Source organism: Elgaria multicarinata, chromosome 11, assembly GCF_023053635.1.
Source record: "Elgaria multicarinata webbii isolate HBS135686 ecotype San Diego chromosome 11, rElgMul1.1.pri, whole genome shotgun sequence".
Classification (NCBI taxonomy): domain Eukaryota; kingdom Metazoa; phylum Chordata; class Lepidosauria; order Squamata; family Anguidae; genus Elgaria; species Elgaria multicarinata.
Genome location: NC_086181.1, coordinates 44,329,150 through 44,341,107, shown reverse-complemented (window position 1 = coordinate 44,341,107; position 11,958 = coordinate 44,329,150). Strand labels below are relative to the sequence as shown.

The following is an 11,958-nucleotide window of genomic DNA, read 5'->3' as shown; positions in this document are numbered from 1 at the left end:
TTTTCATAGGGTCACCCTAAGTAAGCATGTATAGGATTGCACCCTAAAGCAAATCTTATAAAGATCCCATAGCATTCTTCAGTGGCTCTTCTCATCCAAAAGCAAGGAAACTCAGGGCTCATCTACACCAAGCAGGATATTCCACTATGAAAGCGGTATGAAAACAGTATATAAAAGGCAGGAGCCACACTACTGCTTTATAGTGGTACTGAAGTGCACTGACAACTGTTGGGGCCCATTGACACATACCATATACCGCTTTCATACCACTTTCACCGTGTTACATCCTGCTTGGTGTAGATGTGTCAGTTGTCCGTGCACTTCAGTACCACTATAAAGCAGTCCTGTGGCTCCTGCCTTTTATATACCACTTTTATACCGCTTTCATAGTGGAATATCCTGCCTGGTGTAGATGAGCCCATAGTTCAGTAGCATTGTTTCCAAAACTCCATTTGCTGGAGGAACCGGAGAGCATGCCGCAACTGGACTTCCCATTGCGATATTCCCATTTGTGTAACTTCCACAACTTTTCTAAGCAGGCTTACACCCAGCTCCGCTCTTTCTACAAATTGAGCCCTGGGTCCTATTCCCCCTCTCCTCTCTTTCCAGTCTTAATTTAAGATAAACCCGGGGAGGGGGGAACTATTTGGAGTGCCAGCCCAACCTGGCGCCCTACAGATGCTTTGGCTAACAAGTCCCATCAGCTCCAAAACACTGTCCCATTGTTGTGGATGATGGGACTTGCAGTCCAAAACATTGGTTGGGTACCAGGAAGGGGAAGGCCGTTAGACAGAAAGAGGCCGCTTTTTATCTATTCTCAGAGAATTAGTCTCTCCTGGACCGCAGTCCATTGCTTTAACCACTAGCTGTCACTTCCCTGCAGAGAACCCAGGAGTCCTAGCCCATACATTCTCCCACCCACAGCCCTACCCCGCCTGCAAATAGCTTAGGCTAAAGGTTATGTTCTCTAAGTAGTTCCTATGAAAGACGAACCATTCAAATAAATAAATAATCGATTCTGATTTATTCTTTCTTTCTGTCTTTCTTTTGGCCGCCGCCTGCCCTTTAAGAGAGAGAGAGAGAGAAAAGCGGCTCCTTTAAGATGGAGGGGGGGGAGACGCTCCTTCCCAATTGGAGGTTTCAACTCGACGATGCTGCCCACGCGGCAATGGTAGGATCCATTCCCTTCCCTCAACAGCACCCCCCCTTCGCTCTCCGGTTGGAATCGCCCACAGGCGCCCATCTTGGCCCACACAGACCCGCTGCGGGCGAAACCACTCGGCTCGGGACGGTTCCATACCCTGCGCTCATCCCCCCCTCCTCTCCGGGCTGGTTGGTATCGTCCCCTGGAGGTCTCGTGGAATAACCCAGCGGCGCCTTTCCCTGATCCCACCCCACCCCCACGGGCCCCTTTGGGATGGACTCGCCCTTTAGGAGCCCGGCCAGATTTTTTGCGGAAGAGACCATTTCATCTCTGCAAAGAGGGGTGGGGAGAGGAAAGTAGGAGGTGTTGGTTGATGCTGGGGTGGAGGTGGGGGTGGCCGTGCATTGTTCAGGAAAACGCTGGTGCATGCAGGGTTGAAGGAGGGAAATAGGAGGGCTAGGGGGCTGCGAACCCCAGTTCTGTTGGCAGAGGGTGCACGAAAGACTTTCCTAGGTGATTACTCTTGCTCAATCCCATAATGCATCTTTGACCAACCTGTTGCCTCCCAGATGTGCTGGACTGCAGTCCAACACATCTGGGAGGCACCAAGTGGAAAAATGCAAGAGGTGTGTCTTGGACTACAACTCCCAGCATGCCAAGCCATTGGCCATGCCAGCTGAGGCTTGTGGGTCTCCTAGAGGCATGCTATGGTATAGCACGCCCAACAGGTGTGTGTCCCCCCCCCCCCAAAGCACAGTAGCCTCTGGTGGGGGACCTCGTCCGTCAGCGGCCCCAAGCATGCTTACCTGGCTGTGGTAGTGGCACCCCAAGCAGTGCTGTGTCTCTGGGTCTAACCACCATTTTAATTTCCCACAATACCCCCAGAGTGACGCAGGTCAGGAGCATTGTGGGAAATTAAAACCAGAGCTAGATTCAGCAACCAGGTGCTGCTTGCAGTGGTGGGCCAAGGGGGGGAAACATGAAGGGGAGTGGTAACAGGCCCTGTCACGAAGGAGGCCATGTGCTGGTCGAGTTGGGGGGGGGGAGCCCCATGTTTTGTGGGGTGCGTTGTTTGCAGAGGTTTGCAGAGCTCAAATTCAGAACCCTGAGAGGCCTTGACCAGTTGATTCAGCCAAGCTTTACCTCACAGGGATGCAGTAGCGTGAGATACGGTTGTGTTGCCATCCACTCTAGACCTTTAAACAAAACAGAAATGAGGCCTGAGAGATTCAGCCGCCCACTCAGCCATGGAATTCCCAGGGCAGCTTTGGGTCAGTCACTCTGGACCACCTCGCAGGGTGGCTATGAGGAGAAAAAAGGATGGGGCAGAGAACCATGAACGCCACTTTACATTCGTGGGAAAGTATAATAGCAATTAATTGAGTCTATAAGTGGGTTCTACATTGTATATCACCACTAGGGTGACCCTATGAAAAGGAGGACAGGGCTCTTGTATCTTTAACAGTTGCATAGAAAAGGGAATTTCAGCAGGTGCCATTTGTATGCATGTCACACCTGGTGAAATTTCCTCTTCATCACAACGGTTAAAGCTGCAGGAGCTATACTGCAGCTATACTGTGACCAGATTTAAATGAGTGCAGGGCACCTGCAGCTTTAACTTGTGATGAAGAGGGGATTTCACCAGGTTCTCCATATATACCAATGACACCTGCTGAAATTCCCTTTTCTATGCAACTGTTAAAGATACAGGAGCTCGGTCCTCCTTTTCATATGGTCACCCTAATCACCACCATTACCCCTGCTCAATTTCCCTTTTTTATTTCCTAGGATACATAATTCACTCCTTGTCTCTCCCCTTGGAGCCGTTTTTGCTGTGCAGTCAACATGGTGAGTGAAGGGTGGTTCTCTTCTCACGTCCCCCTTCGAGGACGATACCTGCCAGGTGTTCTCCATCATGCAGGTTATATACTTTCAGAGCTGCTGTTCCTCCCTTCCCCTCCTTTTGATATCTGTTCAGCTCCCCAGAGTTGTTGTTTATTTGTTTCATTCCATTTCTATACCGCCCAATAGGCAAGGCTCTCTAGGCGGTTCACAAAAAATACACGTCACAATACACAGATGATAAAAAACATAATATAAATTCTCTAACATGCAAAATTTAAATCAGTTTAAACAGCTAAATACTCGTATTGATAGGAACAAGTGACTTAAATTTTAGAATGTTTTTAGGATGTTTTAATTAATTTATTTATTTTATTTATTTTATTACATTTATATACCGCCCCACAGCCGAAGCTCTCTGGGCGGTTTACAACAATTAAAAATGGTAAACATTAAAAGTATACAAAATTTAAAAACCATCAAAAACATAAAAAACAGTATAAAAACAACAGTATCCACTTAAAAACAACAATTCTGGCATCCATTAAAAACAAACTTAACGTTAAATGCTGTTAAAATGCCTGGGAGAAGAGAAAAGTCGACTGGCGCCGAAAAGATAACAATGTTGGTGCCAGGCAAGCCTCATCGGGAAGATCATTCCACAGTCGGGGGGCCACCACCGAGAAGGCCTTCTCCCTTGTTGCCATCCTCCGAGCTTCATGTATGCTATGTTTTTAATCAGTTTTTAATGTGTTTTATATTCACTGTTGTTCCCCGCCTTGATCCAAGTGGAGAGGCGGGTAAGAAATAAATTACTACTATTATTATTATTATTATTATTATTATTATTATTATTATTATTATAAATGCCCTCATCCTATGCCATCAAATGCCTGGGAGTAGAAGACAGTCTTAACCTGGCACCGAATCATAGAATAGTAGAGTTGAAAGGGGCCTACAAGGCCATCGAGTCCAACCCCCTGCTCAATGCAGGAATCCACCCTGAAGCATACCTGACAGGTGGTTGTCCAGTTACCTCTTGAAGGCCTCTAGTGTGGGAGAGCCCACAACCTCCCTAGGTAACTGGTTCCATTGTCATACTGCTCTAACAGTCAGGAAGTTTTTCCTGATGTCCAGCTGGAATCTGGCTTCCTTTAACTTGAGCCCGTTATTCCATGTCCTGCAGTCTGGGAGGATCGAGAAGAGATCCTGGCCCTCCTCTGTGTGACAACCTTTTAAGTATTTGAAGAGTGCTGTCATGTCTCCCCTCAATCTTCTCTTCTCCAGGCTAAACATGCCCAGTTCTTTCAGTCTCTCTTCATAGGGCTTTGTTTCCAGACCCCTGATCATCCTGGTTGCCCTCCTCTGAACACGCTCCAGCTTGTCTGCCTCCTTCTTGAATTGTGGAGCCCAGAACTGGACGCAATACTCTAGATGAGGCCTAACCAGGGCCGAATAGAGAGGAACCAGTACCTCACGTGATTTGGAAGCTATACTTCTATTAATGCAGCCCAAAATAGCATTTGCCTTTCTTGCAGCCATATCGCACTGTTGGCTCATATCGATCTACAACAGTTTCAAGATCCTTCTCGTTTTTAGTATTCCTGAGCCAAGTATCCCCCATCTTGTAACTGTGCATCTGGTTTCTATTTCCTAGATGTAGAACTTGGCATTTATCCCTATTAAATGTCATTCTGTTGTTTTCAGCCCAGCACTCTAGCTTATCAAGATCACTTTGAAGTTTGTTTCCGTCTTCCCGGGTATTAGCTATCCCACCCAATTTTGTGCCATCTGCAAATTTGATAAGCGTTCCCTATATGAAAAGATGACATAACAGTTCTTCCATCACCATTCTTCCTTCCTTCCTTCTTTTTGTCCTGTTTCCCATCTCCCGACAGCACGGCAGGCTGAAGGTGAAGACAACGGAGGAACAGGCGGAAGCCAAACGCGTCGAGCGGGAAAAGAAGCTTTGCCAATATGTGACCGCCACCAAAGCCATTTTTGAAAAGGTAAAAAGGTAGGGGGACAGGGAAGAGGGGAGATCGGGGCCCTCACTTTGGCCTCCTGGAATGAAGGGGATATTGGAAATGGTTGCCTTTGAGTTGCGACGTGTCCCTGCCATCCACCATAAGGCCTGGTAGATTCTTGAACATAAGAAGAGCCCTGATGCAGGAAAAGACCCAGGGTCCATCTAGTCCAGCACTCTGTTCACACAGCGGCTGACCAGCTGTCGACCAGGGATCAACGAAGCAGGACACGGTGCAACAGCACCCTCCCGCCCATGTTCCCCAGCAGCTGGTGCACACAGGCTTACCCTGACCTCTTCCCCTTTGTGAGGCTAGAATCCAAAAGGACATTGAATGAGGTGATCCAGGTGGTTCTGCATAGACTTGAAGTCGGTTTTGAGTCCATTCGGAGCTTTTAGTGGACTTGACTCCTTCTCTGCAGAACTTCCTGCCAGTGGGAGACAGGTAGGGGCCAACATTGCTTTGCTTTTGGTGCCAGCTAAAGAATTTTTTATACAAACAGGCGTTTCCTGAACAGCAGCCACAGTTTTGTTGGTATAAGTTGACTATCAATCTTTTTTATTCTTTTGTGTTTTGATTCTGTTTTTTTTTATTATTATTTTCTTTACTATTCACTACTCGAGATTCATTTTTCTTTTACTATATGGAGCAGTTTATAAATGTTGTAGGTAGATAAATAAATAAATAAAATCATTGTTTTTGTCCTCCTGCCGTTCAGCTTGGAACTTTGTACAATTCACTTTGTCCTGAGATGACATTTGACTCCAAATCTATTATTAATTTTAGACCCGTGATGTTTGGTGTCTGAATAAGTCAAGAAATAGGTCAAAGTTAAGTTCCTGAAATCTCTCCATTCTAGGCTGAAGGCAAAACATATTTCATGCAACTGTTGCATGGGGGAATTTTGACACTTTATTGTTCATTATTCCTGGAACTCAGTACTGTTTATTATTCCTGGAACACAGTATGTGAATTCGATGATAAGGGCTTTTAACTCTTGACTTCTGGTTTTTCTGTCCTCTTCTTTAAGAAGAGAGAAAAATGGAACCCTTCTTTAGTGAGAGAGGAAACTTTAGAGAAGACTTTTACCACTCTGAAGCTTGAACTTCCATTAGCTATCCCCAAATTGGTATGCTCCAGATGTTTTGGACTTCAACTCCCATCAAGTCCAGCCAGCCTGGCCAATGGTCAGGAAAGCTGGGACTTGTAGTCCAAACACATCTGGAGAGCATCAGGTTGGGGAAGGCTGGATTCATCCATCGTTGGCTGAAGGCTGAGCCAACATTGTGTGATTGGCCTGTATGGTGACTTTGACCTTTGAACTTTGCATTGGGCGGAAAGACCAGACAATACAGACCTTCCCCTTTCTTAGGGGAGGAAGTACCTCCTCTGTTTTGGAAACGGGGAGGAATGAGGTGGAGAGGGGATTAGGGTGACCCTATGGAAAGGAGGACCGGGCTCCTGTATCTTTAACAATTGAATAGAAAAGGGAATTTTAGCAGGTGTCATTTGTATGCATGCAGCACCTGGTGAAATCCCCTCTTCATCACAACAGGCAAAGCTTGTATCTGGTCACTCTAGCTAAAGAGGGCAGGGCTCCTGCAGCTTGAACTGTTGAGAGCGGTGTCTTTGGAGTGTGGTGTGCACGTAGTTGACGTATATTAATCAATACAGATAATAAAGAAAGCTCAAGAGTGATTGTGTGAGGGAAGGGAAAGCGTGTATGTGAATGAGGGAAAGGATTGGATGAAAGGTTTCAAAAAAGGTTTTTAAAGGTTTTATTTGAAACAAAGCTTGTGAACTTTTAAAAATAAATTTTAATTATTTTGTTTTTAACTACCACAAAAATCCCACGTGTACTGTTTGGCATTTATCATCTGAAGTTTACACATTTAGCACCCACTCTGACAGTCATTCCCCTCAGCACATATAACTCACAGTGTTTTATTTTATATATTGAAATCTTTCTCCATTTTAACCCCTTTCTCCACATAGTTTGGAGGAAGGTGGTTTTTGTCCCTTGCTTCAGGCGTATCAAGCGGTGGTGCCTGGCTTGAGCAGGGAGTAGCTGCGGCCGGGCCTGGTGTTCAGAGCCGGTGTCGTGGCAGGGTGGAATTGAACTTTCACATGTTCACCTTTCTCCTTCAGAGGAAAATGGGCCAACTGGACAAGGAGGCCTTGGAGCTGACCAGCCAGGTCTTGGGCGCCAACCCGGACGTCGCCACCCTCTGGAACTTCCGCCGGGAGATCTTCCTTCACCTGGAGGAGGAGTGAGTGGGACAGAAAGGAGCAGGTTGGAAGAGGGTGGGCGGGTGGGTTCTACGTATGCAAGGCATGGTTGCCCTGCCGTCACCTTGGCTCCTCCTCTTTTCTGTGCCAGGACGCCGGACGAGATGCAAGCCCTGTGCAAGGCAGAGCTCTCCTTCCTGGAGTCCTGCCTGCGCGTCAACCCCAAATCCTACGGAACGTGGCACCATCGTTGCTGGGTGATGGAGCACACCCCCGAGCCGGATTGGGCCCGCGAGCTAGAGCTCTGTGGCAAGTTCTTGGAGATCGATGAACGCAATTGTAGGTATCTTCCTTCCTCTCCCCGTCCCCGTCTCATCCTCTCCTTGGCATGCAGAAGGTCCCAGGTTCGATCCGGCATCTCCAATGCAGGGCTAGAGAAACTCCTGCCTGAATCCCTGGAGAACGATGGCTGCCGGTCAGTGCGGACAATATTGAGCTAGATGGACCTTCACCAAACTGATGCCAATGGCATAAGAACGTCAGAAGAGCCTTGATGCTGGATCAGACCGAGGGTCCATCTAGTCCAGCACTCTGTTCACACAGTGGCCAACCAGCCATCAGCCAGGGATGAACAAGCAGGATATGGTGCAACAGCACCCTCCCACCCATGTTCCCCAGCAACTGGTGGACACAGGGATCGACAAAGCAGGACACGGTGTAACAGCACCCTCCCGCCCATATTCCCCAGCAACTGGTGCACCCAGGCTTACTGCCTGTGATAGTGGAGGTAGCACACAACCATCAGGGCTGGTAGCCATTGATGGCCTTCTCCAGGGATTTATCCAACCCCCTTTTAAAGCCGTCCAAATTGGTGGCCATCACCACATCTTGCAGTAGCTAATTCCATAATTTAACTATGCTTTCTATGTTCCTAACCCCAGATCTGAACTCTGCTACTAGTAACCCCAGGAATGCCTCACTCAGGCCTGTCCCTGATCTCCTGTAGCCTAAAAAAAAAAAAATCATCTTAAAATCGTCTCTGGCTCCAAGTCCTGCTGTCCCCCAAGCTGAGCCTTTTTTTTAGCACAATGTCTCCGTTTGCCCTACATTCTTCCATCCAGCAATTGCTCCGGCCAAGGCAGAGAGAAGTGATGTCAATCCCTTTTGTTTATGCCAACCTTCCTCAATCTGGTGCCCTCCAGATGTGTTGGAATGCAACTCCCATCATCCCCATGGCCATGCTGGCTGGGAATAATGGGACTTGTCATCCAGTATTCTGGAGGACATCAGGTTGGAGAAGGCTGATAATGTACAACGTAAGTAGAGGGCCGGTGGGTCACGCCAAAGGTCCATCTGCTTTCCCACCCCATGGCCCCAACCAGCTGCCCCTGGGAAGCCCAGAATCAGGGCATGAAAGACACCGCTCTCTCCTGTACTTGCTCCTTGGACGTGGACTTGCCCATGAACTTGGAGGTTCAGTTTAACTACCATGACTGATACTCATTGGTCGAGATCTCCTGCTCTTCCTCGAATTTGCTTAATCCCTTTCTAAAGCCATCTACGTTGGTGGCTGTCTCCCCATCTCATGAGAGTGAATTCCACAAATTAGTCCTGCAACCTTCCACGCCAGCCTCAAGCTTCTAGTCCTTACTGTTTGAGCAGGGTTTGCACAGCCTTTGTGCTCTGTCGACCCAACTGCATGCATGTCTACTCAAGAGTGAGCCGCAGCTTGCAAAGCACAGCTCAGTTCTCAGTTAAAGATATTTAACATTTAAAGAGCTCGCAGGGTATTTAAAATCGGAATGCTCTTAAATGGCTGCTATCTCTGATCGCTTTCCATGCACAGTGCAAAGTAAGCTGCCTTTCTTGGAGAAATCCCAGCTCTTATCTCGGGTCACTGATCCGAGATAAGAGCAGAAGTTTCCTGCACAGAGCTGGAGGGAGAAGGGGCGGGGCCTGCAGAAGAAGGTTTCCCATCCCTACTGTAGAGCAAGGAGGATTGCTCTGTCCTTGCCAAAGAGCTGCATGATGGGAGTAGTAGTTCATGATTGGGCAGGCTAACCTTTGACCTCCACCCTCTTCTTTCTCTGTGCTGCCTCCTGCAGTTCACTGCTGGGACTACCGGCGTTTCGTGGTGCAGCGGTCGCAGGTCTCTCCCCAGGACGAGCTGGCTTTCAGCGACAGCCTCATCACCCGGAACTTCTCCAACTACTCCTCCTGGCACTATCGCAGCCTCCTCCTCCCGCAGCTCTACCCTGATTCCCAGCAGCAAGGCCGGATCACGGAGGAAATCCTTCTGAAAGGTTGTCACTCCGGGGAAGGATAGGCGTGCGGATGTACATTTCGTAGGCCGGGTGGGAATCCCTGGTCGGTAAACCAAGCTGCGTTCTCCCCTCTCAGTCATGAAGGATTCAGTGTTTCCCACTCAGGATGCTAACCAACGTCGTATCAGTAGGAAGGTTATAAACAATCATGTCTCTAGAGCATCCGAAGTGTGGGTCGCTTCCTGCAAAGGGGGAGAAGGTGGCCTTGCGAGTCCTTGGGTGTTGTTGCTTCTTGGTGCAATCAGTGTGTACAAACTATAACAGGACAAGTCCCTGCTGCAAGGAGCTTACAGGGCAGACAGTATGACTGTGTTCACTAGTTGCTGGGGAACATGGGTGGGAGGGTGCTGTTGCACCATGTCCTGCTTTGTGTGTCTCTGGCCGACAGCTGGTTGGCCACTGTGTGAACAGAGTGCTGGACTAGATGGACCCTCGGGCACTTCTTAATTTCTTCTATACACAGGAGGAATCATTTCAGTTCTGCTTACTTGGGCTTAGTTACAGCAGGACAGATGATGTGTAGTCCCAACGCATCTCAAGGGCGCAGGTTGCCTTAATTGTAGATGCCAAGGATTGGGCCTTGCGGCCTTCTTGCAGAACATGCGCTTGGCTCTGAGCACCGCCTCTCCTAAAGCTCCGCCCGAGGCGTGGCTGCAACGCCGAATCAGCTTCCGTTCCCCTGGAACAGGCGTGAAGATCAATAACGGACGAACGTGGCCCATATTGCCAGAACGGTTTGCCCTGTGCTTAAAAGACAAATAAAACTGACGCACACGATGTAGAACTGTGTTACCCAAAGTCTGCACAAAGCGGACTTCCCCACCCTGGGTGGATACTGGTTGCAGTCCAGTACATCGGGAGAGGAAGGCTTCAATAGAGGAAGGGAACTGAGAGACTGGGCCAAACATTTCTCAGTTAAAAAAAAAAATGTGTTTTCAGGGGGAATTTGGAGGATGTAAGAGAGGCGTATCGCTGAGTTCTTTCAGTTAAGCTGTGGAATTCACTTCTGCAAATTGTAGTGGCGGCCACCGACCTGGCCAGCTTTACAGGAAGATGAGACCAATCCGTGGAAGAGAAGAAGGCTATCCATAGCTACTAGTCATGATGGCTATAGATTATCCTATTTATTTATTTCAGATTTCTATACCGCTTTTCATTTGAAAAGATAAATAAATCCCAAAGCGGCGTATAAGATAAAAACCGCGATAAAATACAATAAAACCAATGATTAGAACAATGACTTCTTATTGAAGTCGCATGGGGTATCTGACAGTGTCAGCTGTCAAGGAAATGCATGGGTAAACGGATGTGGCAGCAGAAATACTTCACTCTAGGAGCCAAAACTGATGTCATTGGGGAGATGAATCATATGGTGGGTGCCACCACTGAAAAGGCTCTCTCCTCCACACCGTGGCCAGGCTGTTGGCCTCCGCCTCGGAAGGTAGAGGCCAGGGAGATTATTATCTCCAGGATCAGAGGCAGTATGCCTCTCCAGACCAGATGCTGAGGAACAGGAGCACGAGGCTGCTTCCGTGTGAGCTTCCCATTGTGACATCTGGTTGGCCGCTGTGAAAACAATGCTGAAGCAGATGGATCTTTGGTCTGATTCACCATGGCTCTTCTTAGGAAGCATGCTGGGAGCCAATTCCAGGTGTAAGAGGAAGCCGGCTAGAATGCAACTAGTTCTAGCTAGAGATGATGACATGGCCAGGACAAAAGTGTGTGTGGGGGGGGGGGGAGGCTTCAGGAGGCAGGCTAGAATGGATCAGAGACAGTATAAGAGAGCCAGTGTGGTGTAGTGGTTAGAGTGCTGGACTGGGAGTCGGGAGATCCGGGTTCTAGTCCCCACTCAGCCACGGAAACCCACTGGGAGACTTTGGGCCAGTCACAGACTCTCAGCCCAGCCTACCTCACAGGGTTGTTGTGGTGAATGGAGAGGAGGAGGATTATGTAAATAGCAAATGCTATTTTGGGCTGCATTAACAGAAGTATAGCTTCCAAATCACGGGAGGTACTGGTTCCTCTCTATTCGGCCCTGGTTAGGCCTCATCTAGAGTATTGCGTCCAGTTCTGGGCTCCACAATTCAAGAAGGACGCAGACAAGCTGGAGCGTGTTCAGAGGAGGGCGACCAGGATGATCAGGGGTCTGGAAACAAAGCCCTATGAAGAGAGACTGAAAGAACTGGGCATGTTTAGCCTGGAGAAGAGAAGGCTGAGGGGAGACATGAGAGCACTCTTCAAATACTTGAAAGGTTGTCACACAGAGGAGGGCCAGGATCTCTTCTCGATCCTCCCAGAGTGCAGGACACGGAATAACGGGCTCAAGTTAAAGGAAGCCAGATTCCAGCTGGACATCAGGAAAAACTTTCTTACTGTTAGAGCATTACGACAA

General features: G+C 48.3%; 1 protein-coding gene across 1 annotated transcript in view; it reads left to right on the top strand.

Moving 5' to 3' along the window:
• The first annotated feature begins 1,300 nt into the window (after positions 1–1,300).
• RABGGTA (Rab geranylgeranyltransferase subunit alpha) overlaps positions 1,301–11,958 on the top strand; it is a 37,751-nt gene continuing 27,093 nt past the window's right edge. The window contains exons 1-6 of the mRNA XM_063137841.1: positions 1,301–1,332; positions 2,933–2,992; positions 4,885–4,995; positions 7,162–7,283; positions 7,394–7,581; positions 9,348–9,545. Of these exons, the coding sequence (XP_062993911.1) occupies positions 2,990–2,992; positions 4,885–4,995; positions 7,162–7,283; positions 7,394–7,581; positions 9,348–9,545 (622 nt within the window). The 5' untranslated portion in view covers positions 1,301–1,332; positions 2,933–2,989. The remainder of the gene's footprint in view (positions 1,333–2,932; positions 2,993–4,884; positions 4,996–7,161; positions 7,284–7,393; positions 7,582–9,347; positions 9,546–11,958) is intronic.